The sequence below is a fragment of the Xenopus laevis genome, chromosome 3L (genome assembly GCF_017654675.1).
Source record: "Xenopus laevis strain J_2021 chromosome 3L, Xenopus_laevis_v10.1, whole genome shotgun sequence".
NCBI lineage: Eukaryota > Metazoa > Chordata > Amphibia > Anura > Pipidae > Xenopus > Xenopus laevis.
The window spans coordinates 73,124,672-73,140,555 of record NC_054375.1 but is presented as its reverse complement, the minus strand read 5'-3'; the positions used below and the strand labels follow the sequence as shown (position 1 = coordinate 73,140,555).

The 15,884-nt window shown below is 33.8% G+C and overlaps 1 protein-coding gene across 3 annotated transcripts in view; it reads left to right on the top strand.

The window, feature by feature from the left end:
* Positions 1 to 15,884, top strand: part of dock4.L (dedicator of cytokinesis 4 L homeolog) — a 165,391-nt gene that overhangs the window by 134,385 nt on the left and 15,122 nt on the right. For all 3 annotated transcript variants that reach the window (XM_018252538.2, XM_018252537.2, XM_018252539.2), the window contains 10 exons: positions 402 to 568; positions 1,280 to 1,366; positions 3,296 to 3,472; positions 4,890 to 4,973; positions 6,490 to 6,609; positions 6,923 to 7,044; positions 7,384 to 7,504; positions 9,765 to 9,846; positions 11,809 to 11,918; positions 14,676 to 14,748. In XM_018252538.2, coding sequence (XP_018108027.1) covers positions 402 to 568; positions 1,280 to 1,366; positions 3,296 to 3,472; positions 4,890 to 4,973; positions 6,490 to 6,609; positions 6,923 to 7,044; positions 7,384 to 7,504; positions 9,765 to 9,846; positions 11,809 to 11,918; positions 14,676 to 14,748 — 1,143 coding nt within the window. The remainder of the gene's footprint in view (positions 1 to 401; positions 569 to 1,279; positions 1,367 to 3,295; positions 3,473 to 4,889; positions 4,974 to 6,489; positions 6,610 to 6,922; positions 7,045 to 7,383; positions 7,505 to 9,764; positions 9,847 to 11,808; positions 11,919 to 14,675; positions 14,749 to 15,884) is intronic.

The following is a 15,884-nucleotide window of genomic DNA, read 5'->3' as shown; positions in this document are numbered from 1 at the left end:
TCACTATCAACTTCCTGCTGGGTTATTGAGTAAGAACACAAAAGGGTAAATATCAGGTGCACTGCAATAATTATTTACAATGTAGTGGAACCTACCCATTAATCTTAAAGCAATGACTTCATTTGTTCTTTGGATGTTTTTGATGTCCGTTGCATTCATATTAGTTTGCCACATGTTCTACGCAGATGGTATATAAAAATGCCTCTGAAGGTCATCATTTGTGAGTGCTAAAATGCATTTATGTGGTTTCCAATAATAACTAGAAGTCATTAATAGTTTACAAGAGCACTACACTTTATATATGAGGCCATTTATGTTACCAGCATGGAGTTCTTGCAGGTACCATGGAGAAAGTCCAGTGCTGTTTAAAGGAGACATGTTGCCCTTAACTTTTTATGCAGATTTGCAGATTTATGCTGTAACACCAATACCAGAAACCCAAGAGGTTCTGCAGAGAGATGGTATCCCTGATAATATCAAAAGTTTCTACAAAGTGAATCACATATGGAGATTTCGATATGACAGACCTTTTCACAAAGGGACCAAGGACAAAGAGAATGAATTCAAGGTACAGAACAGACTTACATGAAATATAAAAGAAAGAACACTTTGCATTACATCACGCTGACTCTTTAGGAATGGACCGGGTAGCTCAGTGTATATTATATGTTTAATTTCTGATGTACTTGTGGTAAAATAGACCACACTTCATTTCTTATAAATTTCTCACATGCATTTTTAGTAGCAGGAATTGCTTTAGTTTAATGAATAGTGTCAATTACTGTTGCACATTTATCAACAGATGACAATATGCATATAGATTTCCTCACATAATGTTTGTCCTCTGGATATTTTTCATTTCTAAGTATAGACTGCCGTTTGGAATAAATGCACAATACGGTATGTGCTATTTAGCATAAAAAAGAGCTTGAGTAAAAATGGCATATTTTTGAACACGTGTCCTTAATGAGGCTTGGACGGTCACAGTCTGTTCCTGTGAAAGATAATTGCCTCCAAGCCAGGATATTCAATTTGGCTTACTTATGTGAACTGTTAATGGGAAAGCACTTCAGCACTATGACACTATAAATCAGTATCCATGACAAAGATCTTGCATATGCAGCACTTAATTGCAATGGATTGTTCTTATGTACATACAAAGAATAGCATATGTTCCCCTACAATGCCTAATGCAGATATAATTGTATTTATTGTAATATATATATTTATAGAACTGTCTGTTACATACACATGAAAAATTATCTTTCATTCCCTTCAGAGTCTCTGGGTAGAAAGAACTGCGTTGACCTTGGTGCAAAGTTTGCCTGGAATTTCTCGCTGGTTTGAAGTTGAAAAACGTGAAGTGGTAAGGGCAGTTAATTACACATTTTACTGAATTTGTAATTTCTCCCAGTTAATGGTGTAAATCTAGTGTAAATATGTATACAAGTAGTAGGTCTCTAGTTTTCTTCATGTTGTCCGAGGGGAAAGATAGCAGCTTGCATAATATATCTAGAGCTTATATTTTAGTCGTATTGTAGAAAATATGGTAGCACAATGGAAAACAATAACCGAAAAGCCCAACTACTTGTATACATATATTGTTGTAGGCATAAGATGCCCGACCCTTGGTTATTCACATTTCTGTAGGAGGTGTTTTTTTCCACTTTGTACAATGTTACTACACCCGTTCAAGAGTGCACAAAACCCCCATGGTGTAGATAATGACCATGGTTTTAAAAAAGTCTATTGACATTAAAGTTATCCTGGCTGACATAAAAAAATATTACACAAGGTGAAGTGGCAGATGAGCTGTTCAGTCATTAGAATGTATAATGTGAATAAGTAGTGAACTTTGCATTGCCTATATGTGATAATAACATGCAAAAAAGGAAGTTGTGATTCCATATTAAAGGGGAGCAATGGCAAAAATGAAAATGTAATATAAGCATTTATATCATTATACTGAAATAAGAAACTTTCTAAATGAAATTAATTAAATATTCTGCAGTGTTTCAGAAATAATCAAGTTTATGTTCACTATCCCCCTCTCAACATCTGTTTCTCTTCGTTCTGTCTTCATATAAGAGTTGGATATCTGATTTTAATTGACCGTTAGATCCAATATATCTTAAAGGGGGACTCCTTTTCCTAGCAGATGTACTGTATTAGAGCTCACTCAAATAACTGTTTCCAGTAATAAAAACTAAAAAATAACTGCCTTTGGCACAAATCCTGCATGTAGAGAGACAGGATTTCTAGTCATTTTGATTTTCATTGACAGTTAGATCCAATATATCTTAAAGGGACTCCCTTTCCTAGCAGATGTTCTGCATTAGAACTCACTCAAATAACAGATTCCAGTAACAAAAGCTAAAAAATAACTGCCTTTGGCACAAATCCTGCCTGTAGAGAGACAGGATTTCTGTTGATTTTGATAGTGAGCTCTAATACTCTAAACTCTAATCTTCCAAACAAAAGAATTTAACTGTCATTCAACTCCTCCCAACTCCTGCATGCAGAAAAAATCAAGAGAAGCAGAATCTGAGAGGGGGATAGTGAAAATAAACTTGATTATTTCAGAAATGGTTCAGAATTTTTAATTAATTATATTTAGAAAACATCTTATTTCAGTATGACAAAGCTTATATTAAATTTACATTTTCCCCTTTAAAGAGAAAATCAGTCTATGTCCTCACTGCCACACCACCTTCTTCTGTTCTAATATACATTATATTATGTACTGTGTGTTTACTGATTTTATCTTTTATTTAACACATTATGCAGCTGTTTTTTATCTTGTGTTAATGTATTTTTCTGGGATCACTAAATAAAGGTTTACTTACACTAAAGTAAAGGAATGCATTGTGGATAACATTATTGTTTCCGTTTCAGTACATATTAATGGATGGAGACATGCTGGTGTCACAGTAGCTATTTAAAAGCCATTGGGCATTATATAACAAAGGCATTTGCAGTTTTGCTAGCTATACTATGCTTATTTCAGACTTACTAGGAAATTTGCCAAACAGGAGCTATACATTAGAAAAGATGCAAGTTTTGGCACATGATTTCTGTGAAATGAGGGTATTACATAATTTGTGACATATAGCTTTTAAGCTGCAATGAATGAGCTGTACTTGTAGTGCAACTGGGAACTATACAGTATAATGTGATTTATAGCATGCTGATTGAGGACTTGCCATTTTCTCTTTTGTATTTAATCTTCTCGTATTTGCAGGGATTTGTGCAAACATTTTGGAAGGAAATGACTGTAACCTCGTTTTTTTTTCAGGTTGAAATGAGTCCGCTTGAAAATGCCATTGAAGTCCTGGAAAATAAGAACCAGCAGCTGAGGACGTTAATTAGTCAGTGTCAAGCACGACAGATGCAGAACATCAACCCACTTACAATGTGTCTGAATGGCGTTATAGATGCTGCTGTTAATGGGGGTGTTTCCAGGTACCAGGAGGTCAGTGTCTATCAATGGATGGCTGGTTTCCAGTATAATGACTTAAACTAGGGCTGCTGATTGCAAGGAGTGGATCATAAGTCCTTCTCTGTTAACTGCATTCTAATGCCTAAAGAATAGAGATAAAGCCTTAAGCACAAATTATTTAACATCCTGGTGTATTTATGAATTTTCTCATGACTTTGTAAGGTTAGACAAAATGTAATTGGTTTTAGTAGGCCTGCCGCATGCTCCATTGATCAGAAATTACTCTTAAAGCAGATATATGAACAATACAGACATTAAATATGGATACCATATAAATAAAGAAGGCTTTTGGCAGAATGCAAATGATTTCCAAATGTGCATCTAAAAAAGATGAAGGAGATCCTAGCCTCTCGGCTCGCTTATACCCCGGATACCAGCACCCCAAACCACATGAATCATACTTAGTGTATGCATTAGGTCCTACCACTTCTTTAATTACAAACCCACAGTCATTCAGTATGCACTGATATAACATTGAAATAAAAGGGTACAGCTGCAGTGGTCACTTTTTGAGGGATATTAGCACATATTAGTTCAACAGTACTTGTTTATTAGAAACAGAACATATAAAATGTATGATACTGCAGATTTCCAAATACAGAAGAACAATACATAGGGCTAACCCCTGACATAGAATAATACATAGGGCTTATTGTAGTAACCCAGTGGTGCAGTAGTCCAGTGACAGTGAAGTGCCAGTCCTCCAAAATTATACTGAGTAGCTCTATTTCTTCTGATCTTGGTTGTCATTCTTTCTGATCAGACCAAACGTAGAAAAGGTCAAGGCTAAACTATTTTGTGCCTTGACTGTTAATAGAGGCAAATTTTCAACATGCCCAGCCCAAGCCTAGAGGCTTACCCAGGATCAGAACAGACTGGAAGCTATATATTTTAGGTAGCCTTTTGTATGTATAAAAAATGAAATATGTATTCTATAGAAGTTACAACGGATTTTACAAAAACAAAAAATATCGTTGTATGCATGTCATATGATTATTTTATATACTGCATGTATAAATAACCCAATATTCCTTTATAGCCACTCTACTACTATCTGAATAAAAAACATCAATCAAGAGCCACAAACGCAAATAAATTACAATACTTGCTCTTGTAATGCGGTCCCATAGCTCTGCAATATTAATCTGAACATGTATCAGATGCTATAGAATTGAATTTGTGATTGTTGTGTTTAAGAACAAAATGGTCAAAAGTACAACTGATTATAACTGTTTGTGATTACTGCTGAATGTATTTATCATTGCATGATTTCTTATGTTGCTAAGTTACATTTAAATAATTTTTCATAAACAGCCTTAAACTGATTATTTCACTGAACTAAAATCTGAGATTAACCCATTTATATGACCCTATATTTATTCCTTCCCAGGCTTTTTTCGTAAAGGAGTATATTTTTAACCATCCAGAGGATGGCGATAAAATCACACGCCTAAGAGAGCTCATGCTTGAGCAGGTATGATAGCAATCTTCATAATGTGAAATTTACTAGAAACGTAGCAATATGAAGTTTAGTCTAAGGATTTGCTAGAATGCCATGATTTAAGGATTTGGTTGAGAACTGATTCTGCCATTAAGATTAGGCCAGTTGCCAAACCATATGACAGCTTCTGTAGAACTGATCCAAGTCACTTTAGTTTACAGTCAGTGGCCTTTATTTTAACCCCATTACGGTAGAATTTACAGTAGGCTTACACTGCTATAGAATGACATTAAACAGACAGTTTTCCGTTGTTAAACTCGTAAGGCCAAAAAGAAAGTCATCTTACTAAATATACTACTTACTATTTAAAATGCATGGACACCACGGCAGACTTAATCTATGGGGAGTTTTGAATTTTGTCAACTATATATAACTTTATACATAACTACAGATAATTCTGTATTCATTTTATTAATTCTAAAAGAGTTTTCTGTGTATTCACTATGATTCAAGAATGAATAGCAAAATATAGTGGAAAAATAAGTGTAAGAGCAGACTAGTATAACCTAGCTCTGTGTTTGTTTCCAAATAAATAGAATGCACTGCACTGCAGATCTCTGATACCAGATAGATGAAAAGAATTGACATCAGACAATCCCAACCCACCTAATGAAGGGGCAGTGCAGATAAAAAAGAATAAATCCCTCCCATTCAAAAAAACGTATATCCATAATCATGGAATTATACTTTCTACTTGGTTAGTAGACAGACAAACAATTTCCTTTCATATACAATAGATGATCTTTCTGATAAATACAAGTATGGGACCTGATATCCAGAGTGCTTGGGACCTTGGGTTTTCCATATAATCGGTCTTTCCGTAATTTCGATCACTGTACCATAAATCTGCTAAAAAATAATTTAAAGATTAACTAAGCCCAATAGGATTGTTTTGCCTCCAATAAGGATTAGTTATAACTAAGTTGGCATCTAAGTTATATCTAAGTTAAGTATAAGATGCTATTTAATTATTACAGAGAAAAAGGCAATCTGTTTAATCTTTAATTATTTGATTAAAATTGAGTCTATTAGAGATGGCCTTCCTGTAATTTGGAGGTTTCCAGGTGGATTCTCTATACCTGTATGCAGATGGAGTTTAGGATAAAATTCATTTATTTGCTAATTCACAGGAACTAATGGCTGGAGGATACCCTGTAACACTAAGGATTTACCAGTTATTTGATATTTATAGGAATTGAGGGGCATATAAACAAAAGACTTGGATCTGTTATATGGTCTGCAACATTTTACTGTCCTATACATTTACATTAAAATCCCTACTTATAGCTATTACGCCCTTCCTTTATCTATAAATTTTACTTTGTCTGCAAGGCAAATCCCTTTCTTTCCTGTGGAATATTGTAATATATTTTATCACAAATCCTTTTTCTTCTGCTCTTTTACAACAAATGGCTACATTTATAACTTGCAAGGCATACATTATGGTAGCAAGAAATATGTTTTGAACTTGACCTATTTTTATTTTAAGGCTCAGATATTAGAATTTGGGTTAGCAGTGCATGAAAAATTTGTTCCTCAAGATATGAGACCTCTACATAAGAAGATGGTGGATCAGTTCTTTGTAATGAAGTCAAGTTTGGGAATACAGGTATGGAAATATGTTCAGTTAAAATGTGTAGGAGGGGGAATAAAGATGTAAGGCAGAAACAATAAAAATGCAACTATGCAAAAGTGACATATTTTGGTTATTAACTCTTATCATATTTCACATGGTTACAGCATGGACAATCACAATGTTTCTATTTGTGTCACAAATTCCTTTGCCAGGAATAGTACTTTCTTCAAATGTACCATTTCATGAATATCCTTCATTGATAATTTTGTCTTTCTTTTTTTATAAAGTAACATTTGTGGCCTTAAATACAGCTTATCGTTCCTAACCTTTACTTTATCAAACTCAGGATTTTTCCACGTGTGTGCCACCTAGTCCTGTTAATTTCCTCAATGGAAGCCCTCGTATCCCTAGAAATTCAGCACCTGCTATCATGGGCCCAGATGCTGCAAGAGTGGTACCTAGACGGAGGTAAAGTTCTATCCACTGTGTATCATTACACATAGTTCTACCATATATAACATTTAGTAAGCTTCATTTATCTACATTGAACTGCTTTCTTTTAACCTTTACATTTTGTCCAATTGGTTTACTTATCTTAAAATGATGCAACATAAATTTGCTTAAAGTCATTTACACTAATTTAAAAGTCAAACAGCATAAGAGAAATATTTTTAATTATTGTGCTTATAGTAAAGTCATTATTTATGTAAGCAGCAATATATGACACAGTAGTAGGATATATAAAAATGCGTTTTTCAGTGGAAATGTTTTTGAGTAATTAATTTGGAATTGTTTTTTTTTTTTCAGTCCATTAAGCTATCCAGCTGTTAACAGGTACTCCTCCTCTTCACTATCCTCCCAAGCATCCGCAGAAGTTAGTAATCTTACAGGGCAGTCAGAAAGTTCTGATGAAGTGTTCCACATGCAGGTATGGTATTGCTCCATATATTCTATGTATGTTTCATAATGAGAGCAAAGAGTAATATTTATGCTAAGATGATTACTTGCTTACTACTTAATTATACCCACAGATCAACCAGGTTATCTAATCTGGTCATTTGAGACTGAATGGGATGACCATCTGTCTAAATGGGAACAGCTGTGGTCCTTGTAGCTTCACTTGTTTCCTACTAATGCATTTTTCCTTTCAATTTTAATAAAATGCAAACATTTAGAATCTACATTGTTGGTGAATTTCTTGCCAGCAATGTAGATACTGTGTTGATGGTAAACAATTACACTTTCTTGTTATCACTCCAGAGTGTGTTATCACACCACTCTGGTGATTTTTTTAACAATGCTTTTATGTTTATAAAAAGAAAACAATGCAACCAGGCAGGTTGCATGGCAGCTTGTGTGGCTTGTTGGGGCACTGATATTATAAGGAGGAATAAGCTGTGTCAGTCTATTAAAGGGGATCCTAACCCTCCATAGAGCTATCCCATGGTCGCCCCCTAGTTCACTAAAGTAGAATTCCAAAACTTGATTGTAGACAAGAGAATTCACCAATGGGAATGCTTTGGTGACATTCTGCTGCTAGAAATTATGTTTTCAGCTCCAGTTCCTGAAATGTGGGGGTATATGGGGCCAGATTCAATCTGATGTTAAAACCTTATCTCCTAATTCAACTGCAGATTGTCCTGCAGACCTGTATGCAATTCAGTGAGAATTTGTTTATCTGAGGAAGACTCTATTGATGTCTATGGCAAAAATTGGAACTGAATTAGAAAAGTTTTTTTCTCCTTGAATTGAATCTGGTCCATAGATGTGAAAAACCATAAAACACAGTTGTCCCACGATATGGGATATATTTCCTTTATTTGTACAAAAGCTTCAAAGAGAAAAGTAACCTTTCTAAACATTCTGAATAAGTTATTTACCTTTACAGAGAGAGTGCACAGAGAGTGCTCTTTTCTTCAATTATTACCTTTCTCCTGATGATTTCAAATTGCTTGTTTAGTGTTCTATATCAAATGAGTACATATAGAATGAGATTTGAGCCATTTTCTTGCTAATGTTCTGTTTGGCTACTGATGGGTGCACAAACTAATTAAACAATGGGGATAAAACATATACTGAACTCTGGCTCAACCGAACAAAAAATGACTATACTACCATTACATGCATTACATGCAAAGCAAATTAAAATATTTTTGTCCATGTGTAGCAAAAAATCTATTTCTGTTAAATGAAATAAAGTAAGATTCAAGTCGATACTATAGTAAACCAATTCATGTCAAGCATACTTTGTTACTAAGATTAACAACTTTATATGAGTTGTTTGTTCCTCTCATGCTTAATGATTAATCTACTCCCTACATTGAAATAGATTTAACTCTCCATGCTCTTCTATTTGTTCTCAAAGCCTTGATGGCACATGAGTGCAGGTCAGACACTAATCAACTATGTTAAGTGGGAAGCAATTTTGGGTTATTGTTGTTATTTCCCTGTGCAGAGGCAAATACGACTGCCATTGCCTTAAGATGGCTACAATATTAGCAACAATTTCTAAAAGGGGAAACTATTGCGAAAATGAACATTTCATTTTAATCAAATGGTAATAAGGAACTTTCCAAATATAGTCAATTAGAAATGTAGTACCATTTCTGAAATTATCAAGTTGCGCTTCAATATACCCCTCTCATCAATCTTTCTCTCTTCATGCCAGCCCATTCAGATCAGTCAGATTTTGATTGACACTTAGGTGAGATAGATTGGCGTGTGTTCCCTTTGCATAGACAACGTATTATAGCTAACTGTCTGTAACCAACTCTGACACAAAGCTAAAATTAGAGAGACAAGTTGCTGAGAGGGGGGATAGTATAGAATTTTTAAACTGATTTTATTTAGAAAGTTCCATTACATTGCATTTTTATAATATAAAAATGAATGAACCAGAATAATAGGGTTGCAGTATTTAGACCTTAAAGTAGAAATTGAACAAACTGTTTTCATAAATAGAGAGACCAAAGCTCACGAGAAAAACAGGTGGCATTGGGTTTGTCTGCCCCAGGCCAGAAACATAGCATTTGCTATTGCCTCTTCTTGCATCCAGTTTTCTTGTTAGTGTACTGACTGCCGCTAAGCATTTATGGGGATTGCATTGATTTGTTTATTTTTAAATGTTATATCATGTTGATTAGGTATATATTTTATCTTTGACTTTAAATATTTGATCTAAATTCTAGCCAAGTCCATCTACTTCAAGTCTGAGTTCCACACATTCTGCTTCACCTAATGTGACAAGTTCAGCCCCATCAAGTGCCAGAGGTACGGTTTTATTTTATGACAAAAAATGCTATATATCCAGCTTCTGGATATTTCAGAAACAATTATTAATACAATCCAGTTGCACGAATATTCTAAATAGATCAAAAAAAAGCTTGCTATATGTGTGAAAATGTTAATTATGTTAATTCATGTTAATTATAACAGTTTGTACATTCCATTAATGTTTTCCACATACTTTTACATAAATATTATTGCATGTTATATGCCTTTTAAGGGAAATTACAATGTGTTGCTTTGGTGTAAGCTGTTTAATGGGTTTAGTTAGATGTTGGAATGATAGGGACACTATCATTAAAAAAGTGTTTTTTTTCTTTGGGTTGTTAATGTTCATAATGCTGCATAAAACCTGACAGTCCCCCACCTGGGAAAGATGGAAAAGAAAAAATTCAATTATTCAGAATCTTTATACAGCCACTAGATGGCACATTTGTTTAGCATAAAACCACATTTTTTTATCCATAAGTCTACATGAATGGTGTTAAAGCAATCTTTAGGATTTTAGCAGATGCTATAGTTTTAAAATGTGGGTTTTAATTCAACATGTTAATAGAAATAGTACATAAACTGTTTAGTATATCAGGGAACTGCAGCCTATTTTTACTCAATGGTTTTTGATGAGTCCCCCATAAATTAGATTGCATTAGCAAACACAGTACTCATTATTTTCTAAATGCTGCACTGCCACTGAATTCCAATATGCCATAGGTAAGAAAGCAAATTTAATTGCTCAAAGCAGCCCTATCATTTCTAGTCAATTGGCACTTTTTGATACTTGTACCATTCACTACAATTTTTTCTGATAGTCACGTAAGTTCCTTTTAGCACAATACATAATAAATAATAATAATGATTATTATTATTAATAAGAGCCAATGTACTGTACAATTTATGGGTGTATACATTAAACATACAGATTTACATACAGTACAAAGCAACCAATAATGATGATACAGTACATGGTAGGAAAACTGCACAGTAGCTAATAAATCCTGATGCCCAAGTTTAGAGGATATAAAATTATTATAAACTGCAATGTATGCAAGGAGACATTTCCCCCCACTTTCTAGAATAACCTTAGAGGGTAAGTCATCAGAAGAACAATGGTAAAGGATTTTTTTTGTACCAGTCAGGGAGGGTAAAACCTATTTCAAGTACAAGTACATTACAGTTTGCAAATACAAATAGGCAGCTATGTACAAATTAAGGGTAAGAAAAAGTACATCTCATTAGCACAAAAAAAGTAAATGCATGCAAAAATGAAGCAAACAGATTGCAGTTTCTTTTTGTCTAAAATCCAGAATGGATAGTAGACTAAGGGGGGAAATATAATAATATTCGCAAACGGAATAAAAATTTGCATGTCGCAATGTAATTAGGCTTTTATTGCATTGCGAACCTTTAACACCTGCAACAACTTTTTCATTAATAACTTTTTCAGTAGGCAGTTGTATTGCATACACTGCACACTATCGCAAATTATAACATTAACAATAGGAATCCTACTGTCGCGTTCGGGGCAAAGTGTTTTCAAAGGCAAAATTGTTCACTTTGCAAAAATGTATTCGCATCGCGAACTAATTGCAAATGATTTTTTGCATTGCGACCAATTTTACATTCCCCCATAAAGGTATTTCTAAATAAAAGATTTGGTACTCGCCAAGTTGTAAATGCTATTTCTTTCATACCTTACATGCTAGTTTAGATAAACTTGTTCTCGTATGATGCATTTAAGTATAACCTGTAAATATTTATCACAGTCACCATTATGTGTATGATTGGAAATGCAAATTTGAAAAACTGCAGCAAAACTCAGACATGTTACATCATTCACAATAATGCAATTGTTGGAGCTATGGAGCTCAAGTTGAAATATGTCCATCAAGCAAACTGCCTAAGAAAACATTTCTCTGCTTAACTGATTCATATGTCTTCTGTTTTTAGCTTCCCCACTCTTATCTGACAAACATAAGCATTCCCGAGAAACTTCCTGCCTGTCCCCCAGAGAGAGGCCGTGCAGCGCCATATTTCCCATTCCGGCTGAACCTCCACAGGTAGTCAGGGCACTGTCCCTACAACTGATAGTGTGTGCTTTAAAGATAAAGAATATTATTATTATGAATGTATGCTGGGATAAGTATATATATATATATATATATATATATATATATATATATATACAAATACCGTATCTGTGATTAACTGACCTCTCAAAAACTATCCATTTGCTTGCAAGTGGTCTGAAAAGGTAATTTGCTTCCAACAGCTAGAAAAATAATCATCTTTGTTTGGAAGAAGAGTATCTATTTTATGTGAGCAACCTAACATTTCACCGAATTAAATGAGTCACAAGCATTTCTGCCTAATGTTAGGATAAATACGATATATAGGATATATATATATATATATATATATATATATATATATATATATGTGTATATATATATGTATGTGTATATATATATGTATGTGTGTGTATATATATATGTATATATATATATATATGTGTATATATATATATGTGTATATATATATATATGTGTATATATATATATATATATATATATATATATATATATATATATATATATACATATATATATATATATATACATATATACATATATACATATATATATATATATATATATATATATATATATATATATATATATATATATATATCCACACTGGTGCACTCCACAGTAAAACAAGTTATCGCCTTGGTGCTGGTAACAAATTACATGTAATAAATGAAAAAGACCGCACTCACAGGACTTTCACAAGAAAACAAGCCCCAACGGGCTGTGACGTTTATTCCTCAACGTTTCGGCTAGCAAACTCCAGCCGTCCTGAGGACTGTACTAGTCAAGTCAAGTCGAGAAATTCACCCCAGGCAGCGCTCCACGAGTTACCAGGAACGGCTCTTCTAGTACAAGAGAGCACAACTACTCTCTCTGCACTAGAGTTGTGGACCCCTGGAAAGGTGAGTGAGTCTGGAGGGGGGCGGCAGGATGGAAGTCGTCTCAGCAGCAGGGGGATAAGAAATATATGTGTGTATGTGTATATATATATATATATATATATATATATATATATATATATATATATATATATATATATATATATATATAGAGTAACATAGTACCACACAATGGAGACAATGAGGGGCGCAATTCTCAGATCACTTTCACTTGTGTGTCTCAAACCTTTCTGAATGGTATGATTTAAATTTGGGAAACATTTTTGCAACTTTTAAAAAATACAAAGAAATGGCTGGTCAGGTCCTAACCAAAAAATAAAACCTTCTCCAGTCAAGATATTGTATGGCTTCTGTAAAGAGAGGGTTAATGCATATCCGTTTTACAGTTTTATTTGTTTGCTGTTATTATAGGTGGAATTGAACATTGCCTTATAAATAAGAGTTATGTTGTATTGCCAGCAGAAATTGCATCGGGTTCTTTGACATGACTGATGTTGACTGTTTGATGCACAATTTAGCCAGAAAAACAGTTATTCTCTTGTCAGCTGCAGTACTAATTTTGCTGAAAAATATTCTTTTGAGCCTTTCATATTTCCTGAAGTAGCATTTACTCTGACTGATGCTTGTAAATACCCTAGCAATCGAGTCCTGCTAATGGTTTGGTTAGAAATAGAAGAAATAATAATCAAATATAAGCTCTTTAATTAATGCATTTTAAGGCAGAAATCACTGTGCTGCTGTTTTTCATGATTTGTTCAGGAAATAAATTGCTAGAAATCCACTTTCTGTGGAAGAGGAGATATTCATTACATTAAAATTCTCTTTTTAATGGAAGTATGTACAGTATTAACTGGATCTTGTGGCTGAGAGTCAAATAGTACAAACCCCATTTTTAAATATCATTCAAAGATAATTGACTCATCTTACATTGTCTTTTTAAAGTGTGCCTTAAATTTCTCTTTTGAACTTTCTTACTGTATATTAACATGATAATAGTGTTCAAAGTTGCACATATAGTATCCAATATACAGTATTCCTGGCTTTTGAGTCACTTGCACTTCCAATCTCATGGGGCTCAAGAGAACCATGACCGGGATTTGATTTAACATGCAATAAGTTCTCCAGCCAAAAGCTTGTGTTTATTGTTCTCTATATGTGATCATGCTGGCACTCTAACAATTACCACATACTTGCAGCACAATATATCAGTGAAACTGAGAATAAACTTAATTTGGGATAAATTAACCCTGTGATGACTGTCTTAACATTTTGCAGGAATCTGCATATCTATGTAAAATGTATGTGTGGGTGTACATGGAAACTGGTAAACCTGGTAGACATTAACAAGTTCATAATGTATAAGGGAAAACTAAAGCTACAAATATTACAGAGCAGTTGGCACTAAAAACATGTCCTTACAATATCAGAAGATTGGGGAACTAATGTTTACAATTTTAAGGCATGAATCAGATCATTACTATTATATGGCTGCTAAACCTTTAGGCTGTATTCTGTACTGTATATACAATACAGAATTTCTAGTCATATTCTTCCTTAGTTGTCCTTTATATCATCATATTGAAAGTCCTGAACTACATTACTGTTTACAGATACTTTATATAAATGTTAAACAGCACTGAGGCATTTATTGTAGGATAATTGGAGAACAAGATCATTTTAAGACTAAATATATGCAGTTAAAATCTTGAATTATACGTCTTTAAAAAAAATATCAAAAACCATGGATTATCACTAAAACTGTAATACATTTTTTTTATTACCGCTTAAAGTGTAACCCCAACTAATATTTCTGTTTCATATTTTTTAGAGAGTTTTGTTTAACCACATTGGAGAAACAACTTTGCCCCGTAGTGACCCAAATCTGTCTGCCCCTGAGAAAGGTATGTATACTTACTTCATAGTGCTCTTGGTAATGTTTGCTGTAATTTGGGAAGGAGTAGTGTAAAATTCAGTTCACAAGATTTCAAATGTTTGCAAGAATTGTATACTGAGGTATTCATAACACTAAACAAAATCCAAATAGTTGGCAATCGATAGGATGACAGAAATGGCAATTTTGACAGCTGAGTTTGTATGTAAGGCTTAATTTCCATTCAACATTCAGACAAATTTATATAATTACAGTAATATGTATATAATTAACAGATTTAAAAAAACAGACTACAGATGAAGTTTAACAACAGCCTAAAAGTCATTTTTCCTTGCATTAAATATGTCTGTTTCAAGTTGAAGCAGATCTCCCAGGACCAACTATAGCAGCAGTAGGGCTCTCTTTGTGTACAAGTTGAAGTCTTAAATCTTTTGGTCAAGTGCAACTCCTAGCATCTTAACATAAAAGAAAGACAAGTATTTACATAGTTAAACTGGGTTAGAAAAAGACAAAAGTCCATCACGTTCAACCCTTCCAAATGAACTCCAGTGCATATACTTACACACACTCATACCAACCTATCTATACACTCAAATACATAAACTATTTATACCAATACTAACTATAGATTGCATTCTTGTATATCTGTAACACCAGCAATATCTTTACTCAAAATGAGCACAAAAATAGCAAAGCTGAAATTTATAGTCATCAGGTCATCAGTAGATCAGGTCACCAACAGTACCCCTTTATCATAACAAATCTGAATGTCATCTTCCCTCATGACAGCATCCCCCAAAAAATGACCAAGGAGATTAGTCCTTTAAATCCCTCTTGGTAGCCTGCTTTTTTATTTTGCCTAATCAGCCACTTTAAATGTGTTGCTTTGGTTAAAGTAATCCCCCAAAAAATGACCAAGGAGGTTAGTCCTTTAAATCCCTCTTGGTAGCCTGCTTTTTTATTTTGCCTTATCAGCTACCTTAAATGTGTTGCTTTGGTTAAAGTAATACTCCTTGTGTTTTCAGTCCATTGCTTTATTGTGTTTGATTCTGTAGAAAATTATTGATGCATTCCAGCCTTCTTCTACCCTACCACCCTAACTCAGCATTTCCTTTGGTCTTTCTGTCATGGGCTTATGAGTGCTAA